Source organism: Citrus clementina, unplaced genomic scaffold (genome assembly GCF_000493195.1).
Source record: "Citrus clementina cultivar Clemenules unplaced genomic scaffold, Citrus_clementina_v1.0 scaffold_3, whole genome shotgun sequence".
In the NCBI taxonomy this organism is placed as follows: domain Eukaryota; kingdom Viridiplantae; phylum Streptophyta; class Magnoliopsida; order Sapindales; family Rutaceae; genus Citrus; species Citrus x clementina.
Window position 1 is genome coordinate 44,452,811 of NW_006262339.1, and position 15,959 is coordinate 44,468,769.

Genomic DNA, 15,959 nt, shown 5'->3' on the forward strand with positions numbered 1-15,959 from the left:
CTCATAACACCCCGTTGCAATTTATAAGAAGCTTAACAAAAGAAATCCAAAAAAAGAAAAAAGAAAAAAGGTAGACCTCTTAGATCACCAACAGTATAAACAGATGCAATGTAAATATGCCCCTCAAAATTCCTCATAAAGCCACTTATTCATTGAAATTACCTAAATAACTTAAGACAAATTAATTATTTTTTTAAATGAATATTAATTAAACACTTCCAAACAAGTGATACCCACCCCATTTCATCATTTATATTTATATTTTAAATTTTATTTAAAAAGTATTTTTTAAATAACATTATTAGAGTTTTGAATTATGGAGATATAAATAATATAATAAGAAGAAGAAAAAATTAAAGATTTTAGGATTTTTATATATTTTATAATAAAAACTTAAGATTGATACTTTTTTATTGTGAAATTTTGTGGGTAATTAATCTAAGAGATACCTTAGGGAATAAACATTAAAGGAGGTGTTATAAGAATTTTACGGGGGTGCTAAAAGCTCCACTCAATAACTAACAAAGCAGGCCAAAACTTATTACCCGACCCGTGATTATTTGGTCTAATTGCTTGAACTACATGCAATTGTAATGGGCCATCACCGAGCGTGCAAAAACGGTTTATGGAAGCCAATCGGAGTTACCATTTCTTATCTGGCCGTCCCGTTTAACGTCAGTTTCCGAGCTCGAAGTTTCTTTGTCCCAAATTCCAGAAAGATGACGACGATTCGCAGATTTTGCTGCAACGATCTTCTCCGTTTCACCTCTGTTAATCTTGACCACCTCACTGAAACTGTAAGTTGTTCTTCTTTTGACGATTGTAATCGTTCAGGTTTTAGTGATATCAATATCTTGTTATTTCTTTGAATGCGAATAACCGTTGCAGTTCAATATGTCATTCTACATGACTTATTTGGCAAGATGGCCCGATTATTTCCACGTCGCCGAAGGCCCTGGCAACCGGATCATGGGTTACAGTACGCGCTTCAACCCATTTCTCTCTCTCTCTCTCTCTCTTTTCAAATTTTGTTTATTTATTTTTAACATTCCTCATAATAGGTTCTTGTTACTATAGCGTCTGCTTTCGCAAATAGATTATGGTAGTCGTTTCTATTTATTTATTCATTTTTAAGAAAATGAAAATTCACGGTTATACTGAGGTGAATGGTCACTTGTACTGGCATTGGTGAAGAATTAGTTGTCACTTCTAATTTCATTTGCTTGCTTCTGGTATCTTCTCTGAGAAAAGTAGCATGTAAACAAATTACATTGATGGAGAATAATCAGTGAAGTAACATGTTTTGGTGTCAGTTGATGGGCAAGTGGTGTTTGTCTGTTCATCTGTTACATTAAGAGGCGTTTTAGTTATAAGAGAACATGGATTTTGCTGCCTTTCTGTTCTAATTGTCGATGGTTACATCTTTTTTCTTTAATCTCATTCAGAATGTTCCTACAAACTGGTTAAAGGCTATTGAAATCTAATTTATGTTAATCCTTGTAGTTATGGGAAAAGTTGAAGGACAGGGTGAATCTTGGCATGGTCATGTTACTGCAGTAACAGTTTCTCCAGAATACCGCAGGCAGCAACTGGCCAAGAAACTTATGAACCTGCTAGAAGACATCAGTGACAAGATGTAAGAAGGCTAAACATAGAATAAAAAAAGAAATGCATACACACACTTGCACAGAAAGAAAATGCCAGAGGAATTTAGGTCTACTGTAATATTGTAATTCCACTTTTCTTATTGATAATAACTTTCTCTTTGCAGTGATAAGGCTTACTTTGTGGATCTTTTTGTGAGAGCTTCAAACACACCGGCCATAAAAATGTATGAAAAGGTACGAGTTTTCCTATTTCTTCTTCCTTTTTGGTCATTTAGTATAATATCATTTTCTTTCTTATTAGTGTAAAATGTCTGTAATTCAATACTTACCATTTTGCTGGGAACTAAAAACTTATCTTTAGGTGTTGCTTGTCAATTTTTTATTTTATTTTTTGTGTACTCAAATTCCTGTGCAGCATATATTCATTTAGTCTCAGGTCTTGTTTAAATCTTTGAAGAAATAAGAATTGCACATCGTAATCATTAAACACTTATAGCTTCGATAATTTAAATCTTCCCAAAATGTGTCGTATCATATTTGGATGGAAGTGGCAGAGGATTCCATGCAGGCATGAGGTTTATTGACAAAAAGAAGAAGTATAACAACAAATTAAATATGGTGGCATGAGATTCACCGGTAGCATTTTACACATTTGAGGATCCTTAAATGTACAACAACTAGTATATTAACATACATAAATTCTCATGTGCATAAAGAAATCTCACATAAATTGAAGTGGAACATTGAATGATTACTTGGTTTAGTTAGTTTTGGATAAGCAACAGGAGGAATGTATAAATTTATTGCTGAAGTGGCAAGAGCAAGACTGATTTTGTTGATAACAGGCCTACAGTTTGCCACAAATAAATCATGAATACATAAACAACACTGGAAACTTGTTATGACTGAGGTACCATATTATCAGTTTTAAGAATACAGGCTTGGTCAATGTTTTAGGCGACCCTAAAAATATGCATCTGCTGGATAGTATCAACTGTCTCATGAAGGGCCTATGTATATACTTCTCTTCTGTTTCGCTGAAAAATACGATAGTATTGATCATGCTTCCGTTCAACGCCACCCCAGCACTTCATGTTCTTGTTTAACAAACTTGTGCTTGTGCTTTGTCATGAATAAGCGCACATGCTTGATTTTGGAAATAGGACTGCTTAACGCACTTGGACTCCCTTGAAGCAGGTCAACGCACATTCATCATTTCACTTTCTGCTTAATACAGTCTTGAACGAGGATAGTACCACTAGGAAAACAAATAAAGACTACTAATACTGAAAAGGGAATCCAATTAGAGATAATCTGCCCATGAACTTGATGGTAAAGATGAAATAGGGAGGCAAGTCATCTCCATCTTGGACATTTCTTTCTTGTTCAATGCGGCATGAATCATCAACCGCATTCAAGAGTGGTGATTCTTTGAAGTCCAAGAATGTTACTGAGCAAAGGTTTGTTCTGACCTATTGGTCCACTGTGGCCAACAGGCCAACTTAATTACCCTTAGGGCACGCTGTTACATGCCGCCCAAATTTTCAGCTAGGTACCTAAGTCAAGTTGTGCTGGCTTGGCTTGATTAAGTTCTATCTCTAACACATTCTTTACTTGTACATGGCTAACAAATATCTAGATATTGCTAGAGTGTTGTAGCATGTCGCTTGTACATAGAATGCTATAGATCAATCCAGGTCTTGCTAGAAATGGGAGCTCTCTCCAAACCATGAACTCTTTAGAGTTAGAAGACTCTAGAACTAGGTAAGCCTTCCTATAAATAAGGCATGACAGTTGGCATTTCATGCCAAAGCAAGCAAGCAAAATTGTAAGCAATCTCTCAAAACTCTCTTGTAACACACACTCTTGTGAATACAAACTCTCTCTTTGGCTCAATTGGCCGCTCATCTCTCTAGCTCTTCCACAAGTATTCTAGTATAGCTAATCAAGAAGTTCAAGGCTTACTTAGTGACTTTCGGGCTAAAGTTTTGTAAGTGCCACACAAGTGTGCTGTGCAAAATACTCATCCCTTGACAATATGGTAACTTGTATTACACTTTATTGTATTGAATTAAAACACTATACTTATGCAAACCCATGTTTGGCAGTAATTTCTAATTAACATTGCACTACATTTAGAAGGTAGTTACTGCAATGAAAGGAGAATAAAATAAATACATGGTGTAGGGTTTAAGCTGTAATGTATTAAAACATTGTTCATATTTCAAATTATTATTCAATAATCTGTAATAAAATTTATTTTTTAAATATGATTTTATATTTGTATTTAAATATAATTTAAAAAATAAAAAATAAAATATTAATAAATAAATTTAATAAATAAATGATAATACATTTAAATTATAAAATTTCATTTATATTATAATAACTAATATATAAAAATAATTATTTATAAGTAATTAAAAAATTAATAGTTTGAATAATATCAATTTAATTTTAATACTAATATAAAATAATATTACAAGATAGTATTATATTATATAATACAGTTCATACAATATCAAATATTGTATTACATTACAACTTAGAGCAATACATCCTGATGCAATACAGTGAGCTAAACATACCTGTATTGAGCAAGTGCTGGTGTCCACCTTCTTATCATGTTCTGGTGGTAGACATGGCAGAGATTTTGAATGCTTTGTGCATGAAGTTATGGGCTATATAATAGTTGGTTCAGCAAGATCAACCGGTTTAAAATGAACTGATTTTTTCTTTAATGCCAATTATCATGATTATGCTTTTCTGTCCTCATCCCTGTATTCGAGAATATTATGATGCTCATTGTATCCTTCCATTTTTCCTCTTTTTATCAGCTCGGATATGTAATCTATAGACGGGTTCTACGCTATTATTCTGGGGAAGAAGATGGGTTAGGTGAGTTTCGTGTCCAACTGTGGCATACAGATTTTGTTTAATTCAAAGTGTGTGGCATCTGTTTTTGATAATTGAATGGTTGTGTTGTTTACAGATATGAGGAAAGCATTATCTCGAGATGTTGAAAAGAAATCCATCATTCCCCTCAAACGGCCAGTCACACCCGATGAGTTAGAGTATGATTAGCTTTGTTTTCCATGTTTTTTTCTGCCAAGTCAACTTGATGAACACTTGCAACTTGCATGTAATTTTGGAAATGCAGAGGTTTTAGGCATATTATGTAAGTGTGATATTTGGGATCGTATTTCCTACAAATACCTTGTCAGCTTCAGAAGGTTGACTTATTTTTACTTCTGTTTCCAAGTCAAGACAGCATTGTCTATTGCACGTGCATATTGCTGACAGAATATTGGACGAAGGATCCTTGAGAACGTTGACTTACTTTTACTTCTGTTTCCAAGTCAAGACAGCATTATCTATTGCATGTGCATATTGCTGACAGAATATTGGACGTAGGATCCGATTAAGTTTTCTTGTACTCCAGTTTTCAATTCTCTCACAGGTCATCTGGTGTGGCTCTTTGATCTTTTCATGTGATCCTATGCATTTGGATGTTTAACGTTAATTCTGGTGTGGCTCTTTGATCTCTTCATGTGATCGTATGTTTACAGGTCATGCAAAAAAAACAACTCAAGGATGTTGTCTTTTTAATCCATAATTTGGATACATTCCCAAAAGGAGCTGAAAAAATGATTTTCAACTGGGTTCTAGTCGTGTGGCTGATATATCCCATGATGAAACCAATTTGCTGGCCACATTTTTTCTCTTATATTTTCTTTTAAACAATGCCAATCGTCAAAAAATTTTGACCACCGAATTCTGACTTCTTCAATCCAGGAATTTATCTGGCATAATATTATGTTTAACAAGATAGTAAAGTGAAACATCAGATATTTGCTCACTCCTCTTAACCTGACCACAATGGTAGACCCCGCCTCAGGGTTTTTATCCTGCGCATTTATTTTGAACTGATGATGGCAAATGCTGCTGGGGTGGCCCCCAAGTCAATTGCCTGTTGGCCGCTTGAAGAGAAAAGAAACAAGGTAGAAATTAACTGAAAGGGGCTCACGTGCTCTCGGCCTAATTCAGAAATGAACCAAACTTCAAGGTAACAAAAAGCAGGGATGGTTTATGGAGAGTGGAGGTGTGCGTTGCCAAAATGGGTTTATGTCCAAACCAGCAAGTCATGCAAATTGGTTTGGCCACTGATTCTGATTGCTTTCATTCATGTCTTGTCTACTTTATCATTGAAATTCCCCATTCCTATCTGACATGGCCAAATGAAATAATAATTCCACCTCCAATCCCACATAGTCATTTGCTTTCTGGCTTGCCCTTTTCATGATTTCATTATCCCAATATATGCCAAAACCAAACAGAGATTATGATGCCAACCACAAGGTCTCCCCTTTTGTGTGTCTTGATTGATGAGTAGGTCTGCTTTTGAATTGCTGAATCCTCTTATTGTAATGCTAGAATAAAACATGGCCACATCATTGTGCACGACTGACAAAATATATGATTCGGCTTGGGGGTTTCAATATTCCATGTCTATTACTTTTAGCTGCCCCTGGAAATCAATGGGAGACCCAAGTTCGATAAAAAAAGAAAAATATTTGGTGTAGAGAAAGATAAGAGAAAGATGAGAGAAATAAAGAAGAAAAGAAAAGAGAGAGAGTGGGTGGGTAGAGAGAGAGAAGACAAATTTCTCTCATTTTTCTCTACACCTAACACTAATTATAAAAAAAGAATATGTTATGGGAAATTATTCATTTTTTTTTATCTTGGGTAAAAACTCGTTTAGTCCCTATATTTTGAAGTTAGTGCCCGTTTAGTTCCTATATTTTTAAAAATACCTCAAATCATCCCTACCATTAAATTATTGACACTTTTGCCATTATCTTTTGTTCCTTTTAACTTATTTTTATAATATTACCCTATTATAATAATTTTTTAGACATTATTAAAAAGAAAAAAATAACCCTATTATAATAATTTTTTAGACATTATTAAAAAGAAAAAAATAACCCTATTATAATAATTTTTTTAGACATTATTAAAAAAAAATTACCAGTTTAATACCAAAAAATAAAATAAAATAAAAAATATATATATTAATTTTTGTGGAACACACTCTTGAGTTAAAATATTAATTTTTCTAAAAAATTGATAATGTAATTTTTTACGATATTAATTTTTTAGACATACGTGAGCTTTCACAAAAATTAATATATACCTTTTTTGTTTTTATTTTATTTTTGAGTTTAATTTGATAATTTAATTTTTTATTAATATCCAAAAAAGAAACATTATTGTAAAAATGTAATATTGTAAAAGCAAATTAAAAATAATAAAAAATAATGGCATAAGTCTCAATATTTAGTAGCAGGGATGTTTTGAGGTGTTTTTAAAAATACAGGGACTAAATGGACACTAACCTCATAATATAAGGATTAAACAAGCTTTTACCCTTTTATCTTTAATAGTCACTCGTTTAATGTATTGGTACAGCAGTTTGTTGATATATATACATAAGTTGGTCCACTGGTTTAGGCCACCGGTTTCATAAGTGCAATTCATGATTCAAAATTTTTTGGTGGTTGATACAATTCAAACAAGTAGTGGTGTACCGAAAGATAAAAACTCAGAAGTGGAGGGGAATTAGGAACTCATCTAATTGCGTCATCAAATCTCTATATATGGGACTCGATTTCGCTGAGTGAGTTAATGGCTGCGTGAATTAATTGAATCCCCATTTGACGTTGAAGAGAGTGATAATCAACACCGGCCTCTTCACGTGTTATATGGTGATACTGTCTGCCATTTTTGTTCGTTGACTGCACACTTAATAGGAAGCTATTGCATTTGCACAGCACGTTCAGAAAAGGAGCCCACATCGATCCTTAACAAAAGCAACTTAACGTGGATTACCATATACGTCCACTTACTATGTTTGCACAATTCCTTGCTTTAATGGAAAATCAACTTTCTGAGAGCAGAAAGCTGGCTGTTCCATTTTGTGATTTTGTCATCTAGCTAGGCTTCAACCTTTGTTCTTGAAGCAATAATATCGCATTATACGGTCTTGGTCCTTTGAAGGATAGTGTGGCTAGCTAGTGGGATATGAATTATAAAATGGACCTTCCGTTGAAGATGTAATCATGTAACTTTATTGCATGCACTCGCTATCACTTATTATTCAAAGGAGATGTGTTTTAGTTGCTTTTTTTCTTTATTTTTTGCACATTATTAATAGACAAAAATATGCACATATATAAATGACAGGTGACATAATAATATACTACACATAATAGATAGTACAGTATATCAGATATCTACTGTCTGAAATAGTACTTTGCCAATGTGTGAGTTGATAGTCTCTGCATCGCAGTAAGCACAGTAGTAAAAACTCTTTGCCACTGTGAGAAATGTCTGCTTGACATCGGAGCCAATGCCACTTGAGGAATTTTGGAGCACTAATTGAACAAGTTCTTGCATGTCAGGCTCTACTGAGAGGGCGGTGATTCTATTATTACCAATATTGTTGTTGCGATTGACTTGTACCTGAAGAAAGAAGCAAATAATGGTCAACAAAAGTTAGAGACCCCAACTTAATTAGTCTTTTGTAGTAGATACAATAACATGATCAAATATCGATGACCAATTTAAGATTAGCGAGCAATTAATTAAATTGGGAGTCTCCTCATGATCCACTAAGGGAGTTCGTATCTACTCATCGTCAAATATTAAGAAGGCTACAAAATTGATTTTGTTTTAGTAATATATACTTGTATTTTGGGGAATTCAAAATGACCCTTCAAATATGAAGACGGGGCTGGCTACAAATTAGCAGTTTGTCCACAACTGTTAATATATATGTATATATACAGCCTCTACTGACCTTTTGCTTATGGTAATGACCAAGTGTGTGGCATATTCTGTTGGTGAGGTAGGAGAGCCGGGCGTATTCAGGATGACACAAAAGCTCCTCCGAAAGCAAACGGCCGGCGCTTAAATTTATTGTTTGCACTAGTAGTTCTGCCACTCCCCAGTGGCTATTTCCGTCGTCTTGCCACGTTGTCAGCCACTTTTCCCACTGTAATTTTTGTATTTTCAGAGAAAATTAAAATAAACAGAAAGAGTTAAAATACATTGGAATGAGTTGTTTGGTAGTATGCAAATTTCTTGGGAAGTTCAATATTAATTGCACTAGCATGCATGCACCGATTCACAAATGCAATCCAGTTCCAGTCCCAGTAACTACTGATGCAGTGCGTGACAGAAAATTTCGGCGCGGCTACATAATTGGATACTTCATATGTACATACATACTTGTGTCCAAATTGAATTAATAGTTTTGATTTATTTGAAATTCGGTTACTTGACAACCATTGGCATTAACTGAAATGGCGTGCCTGCCGAGTAGAGCAGTTTGGAAGTAGCTAGCCAGCTAGTGCATGTTACTTACTGCCTCACGTAAATTGCCGCCAATGTCTCGGCCATTTGCCACCAGTGCATCCAATGCGATGTGATTCAGAGTCCCAAGCAATGTCTTCCCAGCAAATCTCTCTCCTTTTTTGTTCGAATCCCATCTCCTGTAAATCCACACAACGTTTCCATGTCTTTAATTAAGGGGTTACTAATTTATATATCTTCATGACTTACTGCTCACTCACAGACCAACCGTGCGTAAAAAGCATGCATTTGATGTTTGATTTAAACCTTGTAAATTTATCTATTTATTGGCAGACTTTGACTCTTGAAGCACTCCCGGTTCGGAGCCACTCCGATCCTTGGGACAAATAATCCAGCTAATAATTATTAATTCCTTCCCTACACTCTAGTGACCCGGCCCCTTCGTTGTCTTAATTTGTTGCATATGACAAATGATATCGAATGAAACAAAAAGAGAGGTGAGCTATGTACTGCGCCAGTACTTTTCATGCATAATTAATAAGTGCTCAAATTAACAAGAAACCTAACGCACAAAACAGTAAACACCAAACCCTTCCCATTAAAATTATTATTGTCATTTCTCAAAGACGAAGTAAGTTTAATTAACATACCTTCTGTTAATGTAGTCCCAAGCACTAATACAATTTCTGAATTCACGAACGAAGGCTCTCCTTTGCTTACAAGAATCCTTTTGTTTATCAAAATAAGAAGTGATGGTCTCCACCAAAACCGCTGTCTTAGCCCATGCAATCCGCTCTTGCCACCGTGCAGGCTCATATATACTGGCTGATGCCACAAAATACGCTAAGAGAAGGGCTCTTCTGGTAATCCCAAATTTGTCAAGTTTACATGCTGCGTACCACCTATGTAAACGTAACATTAATTCGTCATTGAAAATTAATTAAGCTCTGGTTTGAGATTTAATTTGCTTGTTAATTAGATTACTTACTTTTGCAAACTGTCCCATTCGGTCCGATGTACAGCTTGGCAATTATTGTAATCTAATTTTGCTAGCTCAAGGTAGACGTCATTGTTCACATAAGGCATCCTGAAAAAAGAAAAAAAAAAGTTGCTAGCCATTAGGACATAAACTTAAATCAATAATCAAACTTTCAAATTGATTTTCTTCTCTTTGCATTTTGCTTGCCGAATAAAATTAGAGAGCCATATTTGTGATGGCGCCGTACTATTCAGCTGTAGGTAAACAAAAGTATAATATAAGAATGAATTATTTATAATAGACACGTCTGGATTCAACAAAGGAAGAGACAACGGCAAGGACAGGAGCCAAATTTGTACCCACACTGGGTAACTTTCCAGTAGTCGTGATCTAATAAGCGGATTGCTGTTTCTGGAATTTCAGTTTGCCAAGAAAACAAAGATTCTTGGTGGGAGATTAGGACAAAATGGATGAAGAAGAAATTAAGTAATTAGTGCTTTTTTTTTTCCCCGATAATTAAAATAAGACTACTTGATGTAGAGATATATATATACCTATAAAGAGTCTTGCCAATCCAAACGTCATCTTCGCCGCCATATTGTTCTATGTAGAGTCGGGTTTCCAATCTGGGCAAACATGCGTACCATGGTACCTCCATTGCGAAAGCCACCTGTCCACCCATCATTATTATTTAATTTATACGGTATAGCTTCTCTTTCAATGCCTAGTCAAATACAATATCCTTTGACAATAGCACTCCCATTGGAATTTGGATACCACTGCCACATGCCAAATTAGCCATTAATTCTATGAAATGGGGTTCAAGTAATTTTATCATCTCTCTCATTCATGATGTGGCGAGCCGTTTCTTAATGCTCATATTATGTCAGCACTGAAATTAAATATGGTCCCTTTTTTTCTAAATAATAGAAACGAATCGTATTATATAATAATAAAGTTATAGTAAGGGTACGGTCGAATGACTTTTAGTCTCTTTAATTTGCGAATTTGACTCCGGGAAAGGTAGAGTCAAAATTTCTACTTCAACTTCGCCCACCACCCAACATAAAAAAATTTGTGTAATGTTGAAAGGATTTTTGGACCATACCTCACCGGGCAAGTCCTTTGCTATAATCCATTTATCTAAGAGATCAGCAGCCGTTTTTGCCTTCAAATACTTGGCCGAGAATTGCTTGGCATGCCCAAGAATCTTCTCTCCAGGGAATAGCACCTGAGAAGCCCTATACAGGTTGTACACTCCGGTAACAGCTTGGGTAGACTGCCCAACAAAGCAAAAGAACTCACCGCCTTTCTCAAAATGTTCAAACGCTTCTGCAAATTTACACATCAAAAAGTAACTAAGACCACTATGCTTTTTTTTCTTTTTTGCAAAAAAATTATAATAAAATTTTGGAAAGACTGACTATTATTATTTGTTTTCCCACCCCGAAACTTACCAGCAGAAACATCATAACCATGTAACCTTAGTAGCCTGAATCCCATGGATGTGTCGTCAAGATCCTGAACCCGGGTATTTCTTGCCCAGCAAATTCCCTCTTCAGTCCAATATCTGAAATTTTAAGTAGCCTTTAGCATCTGCACTATATATATAGAGGACTAGTTACTTGTTTGATAATAATATGTAGTTGGTCAGAAATTACCTATAAACATAATCCAAACACTCTTTAATCTCTGGTTGGAAATATCTTGAAATTCCAAGGCGCTGCAACCGATCAACAGCCCAAAGATGTTCGAAAATATCCACCGGGTACACGTTTGGGACTAAATTAATTAAAATACATTTTAATATTATATCGGTGGCAAATTAGAAAGCAGACAAAATGACATTGAAAGCAAAAATGATATAATATAAAGTTATATTAGTAAAGGATAGACAAATTAGAAAAGGGATTTTTATTAATAATTATGTGTATACCTCCGCCATTGAATCTTTGGACAGCTTTTGTTAAATATTTCAAGCAATTTTCATCTTTAGTTTGCATAAGAGCATAGGCAGTGGAGGATGGGGAGAACAAAAATGAACCATCTTGGCACTGCAATTTGAGAAGCTTTTGCCAGTTAAGGTCAGGCATTCCTTCCAAACTATGGAGTAGTGTTGTGGGCACATTATGCATAATGTCCTTTGGTATCCTAACCCACATGCACAATAATTACATTACATATATGTAAAGATACAACGGACCTATAAATAAACTGTAGAAGATAAAGATGACTTTTTTACTACTTGATTTATTATATCTTATGAAATCTAAAAAGGTAACAAACATAATTATGATAGCAACATACCTTGTGAGCTTTAAATTTCTCTTGTCGTAGATCTTTTGCAAGACAGGAGAGTCATAGGGCACTTCTATGTCTAAACTGCGGGCGATTTCTAGAAGGGAAGGGAAAGCAACTTCAAAGCCGATGGGCATGTGCTCATCATTTTCATTTTCAAGCTTGGATATGTTTTCTTTAAAAAACAGCAACCCTGATGTATATTCATGATGCATGCATAGATATGTTACATACGCTACATTAATTACTCAATTATAGATAAAATTAGTTGGTTAATTAAGTACCTTTATGGCACTTATCGTGATGGATATTCCATGATCTGAGAGCAACAACACAAGCTAAAGTGTTGATCAAGCGATCGTGGGCTGAGAACAAAAGATGATCACCCCAAGAGCCATCGGGAAGTTGACTGTTGGCAATCCAATGAAGGCTTGACGGGAATTGAGGCGCACCACTGCCTTGAATATCCTCAACAAGAGCCACCCACGCGGTGTCATATGCCGATACGCTTATCTCTCCATCCTCCATGGAACCCAGCATTGACTTAATGGCATGGACACGCTCCTTTATCTCATTTGATGCACAAACCTTTGACTTAATTTTTGTCACAAAACAAAATCACATCATTACCGTATTATATAACTATATAATTAATTAATTATATCAATTTTTTTTTTAGAAAAAAAATGTTGTGTTCATTAATTAACTTTTTGTCTAATTTGTCACCTCAATTCGATCCTCTTCTATGTCATCCTCCACAATCTCTTTCCACTTTATCACTGGCAGACCATTTTGAAACACGTCTGCATATTCTGCACATCATATTAATCTTGTACTTTACATACATACATACATACATACATATATATATATCTAAACATAAGTATGCACAGTATGAGTGTGTGTGTGTGTGTGTGTATACGTATGTATGTATATATATTACGCTAAATTTAATAATAGTAACTAATTGACTGTACGTTCATCATCGTACCACCTTGGATGAGAGGTCTCGATATAGCACTGCATCTTGGCCGAACGTTAAAGTTAATTCGTTTTTCTTTAGTCTGGAACGGCCAAAAACCTATCAAAAAGAGAAAATTAAATAAATGAATTAACGTATTTTTTTAATAAGTTTATTAAAAGTCCATCTATTAGTTTAAACCGCTTTGTGGAAAACAAATAAAAATAACCTTGTTGATAAGGAAATTAATATGCCATGTTGCCGTCAAATGATAGCAATTCTGGTACATCTATGGAATATGAAAAAAGCCTTTTCACTAATAAGCCTAAAGGAAATAGTGTCCTTTACCAAACCATTAGACAGAGTTGCTTAATTAATTGTGTACCCGCTATACTAAAATGTAGACTTTCTTTTAATCAAATTAATGTGAAATTGTTAACAAAAATGAGAAAACAGGGCTAAGAAATTTAAAAAGTAATATAAAATAATAAATGATATGATGACGCGTGAATGAAATATTATTCATCAAACAAATGGCAACAAGCAAAATAGGTTATTAATTATATTCTACAGCTTGTTCTTCGTCTTCTACAGGTTGATTAGTAAACATGGCTTGTAATGGACAAATTAAAATTAAAAAAAAAAAAAAGAACTAAAGACAGGATCAAGAGAGAAGAAGAAACTTACTGGGAAGCTCAGAGTTGAAGGAGGAAGAATTAGATCGCCGGGTTCCGCTTGGAACCACTGGGTAGAAGAGGTTGGTGGAATAATAATGAGAAGACATCATGATGATAAAATTTGTTGAAGGTTGAAGATTGAGTAGGCAAAAGGGCTAAGTATTTAAAGGCAAGGAGCAAAGGCTAGAAAAGGGAAGAGGAAGAGGCAAGCGGAGAGAATCGACTTCCAGGAGATTCCCGCTATTTGGTGCATGGGATCATCCCAAAGGACCAAAACTATCGAATTGTGCTCCTGTCCTTTTCCCCTCTCTCTCTCCTTCTTTCCTTTTTCCCCCCCTTAATTCTATCTTTCTTTCTTTCTTTCTTTTCCTTTATTTTATTTTTTTAATTATATACCATATTAAAAATTTTCATTCCAAATAATGTGGCACTTACCAAATAAATATTGTGATAATATATCCTCATTATTATTATTATTATTATTATTATTATTATTATTATTATTATTATTAGGTGGAGGGTGGGTAAAATTTAATTTGATTATATAACCCCCAACCTTCTTAGGATTCATACATAGTGTAATAATATAATTCATTCACTTGTAACTTGTGAAAATATATCAATCTCTTAATACATGACATCAAACACGTGCCATATCATTTGAAATGAAATTTTAAGATAAAATTTAATATGTCCATCGTTACTCTTATTTATCATTGAAATAAATTAACCATTTTTTTTTACAATGTCACTATTATTACCCAAATTAATTGAAATCCTTATCATAAAATTTGCACATAAGTGTTTGCTTTGTTTTAATTGATGTAAAATCTCCATCTACATGGCCTAGAAGTAATTGATTTTAAAATGATTTGATGTTTTCTTAACTTAGGAAATATACTTTTAGCATCAATGAAATATATAGATTCTTAACCAATATAAAATAATTTCTTTATATAGAGCCTCCATTCTTTACTAAATAGCACTTGTACATACCATATCCTTCGGGATAAAATTTTAAGATAAAATTTGATATGTTCGTCATTATTCTTATTTATCATATTTGGTATTGATCACATCATGTGAAATAAATTAACAAGTTGTTTTTTTCACAATTTCATTGTTATTACCTAAATTAAATAAAATGCTTGTCATAAAATTTGCATTTACATGGTTGCGATGTAAAATCTCCATCTACATAGCCTGGAAGTAATTGATGTTAATATGATTTGATGTTTTCTTGCTAAACTTGGGGAATATATTTTTAGCAATAATGAAAAATATAGATTCTTAACCAATATAAAATAATTTCTTTATACAGAGCCTCCATACTAGAAAATAAATTATAAGACTTAAAATATGTTTATTTGATTCCTAAATTATACCAATAATATTTTGTTAATATTTATAATAAAAAAGTCTATTAAACCCTTTTAAATTAATTAAAATCTATTCAAATGAAAAATTAAAAAAATTATTGAATTTTTTATAAATTAGCTTTATGGTAACATAATTCGAATATCTAAGTCACTAAGTGTCTTTGAATCCAAAACATACCATATCTATTATTAAATATTTTGAAGAAAATCAACCTCACAATAGATTTGAAACTGTGGGACGGAAAGGAGAGAAGTTTACTACTAAACCATTTAGTAGTTCCCAGGTAATACCTTTCTTTAGTAGTACAATGATATAATTTGGACCATATAAAATAAAATAATAATATCTGATTTAGTTTACTACTTGATATTGGTCCTCATAAAATCCAACTCGGGTTCTTTTGTAATATAAATATAATGTAATGTTTATAATATCAAGAGATGTATAAGAAACACAAATAAAAAATATTTTTAGAAAAAACCATGATAACATTTTTAAAATCATGAGTTTAACATATTGAAAGAATAATGATGGAAATATAAACTTTTTTTTTTCAAGAGAAACACAAATCTTTTATATAAATAATTTTATACAAATTGATAGTTAAATATAATTGGTTGAATTAAAATATCACTTAAAATTTAACCAATCATGATATGCTACGTCATCAATTTGTACAATAA

General features: G+C 33.6%; 2 protein-coding genes across 2 annotated transcripts; one reads left to right on the forward strand and one right to left on the reverse strand.

Moving 5' to 3' along the window:
- The first annotated feature begins 568 nt into the window (after nt 1-568).
- Nucleotides 569-5,048, forward strand: LOC18046881 (N-terminal acetyltransferase B complex catalytic subunit NAA20). Its single transcript, XM_006443993.2, has 6 exons — nt 569-797; nt 889-979; nt 1,504-1,636; nt 1,772-1,841; nt 4,445-4,505; nt 4,600-5,048. Exons 1-6 carry the CDS (start codon nt 594-596, stop codon nt 4,689-4,691), a joined length of 651 nt encoding a protein of 216 aa, XP_006444056.1. The 5' UTR covers nt 569-593; the 3' UTR covers nt 4,692-5,048.
- Nucleotides 5,049-7,892: 2,844 nt separating this feature from the next.
- LOC18046882 (ent-copalyl diphosphate synthase, chloroplastic) lies at nt 7,893-14,034 on the reverse strand. Its single transcript, XM_024187563.1, has 15 exons — nt 13,907-14,034; nt 13,253-13,339; nt 12,985-13,070; nt 12,543-12,852; nt 12,268-12,451; nt 11,897-12,111; nt 11,622-11,742; nt 11,418-11,530; nt 11,069-11,292; nt 10,515-10,630; nt 9,970-10,068; nt 9,632-9,883; nt 9,034-9,160; nt 8,467-8,661; nt 7,893-8,129 (listed from the first exon to the last, which is right to left on the reverse strand). Exons 1-15 carry the CDS (start codon nt 14,004-14,006, stop codon nt 7,893-7,895), a joined length of 2,466 nt encoding a protein of 821 aa, XP_024043331.1. The 5' UTR covers nt 14,007-14,034.
- Nucleotides 14,035-15,959: the final 1,925 nt, after the last annotated feature.

What these genes read in the sequence shown, in the direction of transcription:
- LOC18046882 (XM_024187563.1), bottom strand. Translation starts at nt 14,006, where the DNA reads ATGATGTCTTCTCATTATTATTCCACCAACCTCTTCTACCCAGTGGTT. An exon ending in AGAAATTTAAAGCTCACAAG is followed by an intron (nt 12,112 to 12,267) that starts GTATGTTGCTAT and finishes CATGTGGGTTAG; the next exon opens with GATACCAAAGGACATTATGC. An exon ending in TGTTTGGATTATGTTTATAG is followed by an intron (nt 11,531 to 11,621) that starts GTAATTTCTGAC and finishes TTAAAATTTCAG; the next exon opens with ATATTGGACTGAAGAGGGAA.
- LOC18046881 (XM_006443993.2), top strand. Translation starts at nt 594, where the DNA reads ATGGGCCATCACCGAGCGTGCAAAAACGGTTTATGGAAGCCAATCGGA. An exon ending in CAACCGGATCATGGGTTACA is followed by an intron (nt 980 to 1,503) that starts GTACGCGCTTCA and finishes TAATCCTTGTAG; the next exon opens with TTATGGGAAAAGTTGAAGGA. An exon ending in TGGGGAAGAAGATGGGTTAG is followed by an intron (nt 4,506 to 4,599) that starts GTGAGTTTCGTG and finishes TGTTGTTTACAG; the next exon opens with ATATGAGGAAAGCATTATCT.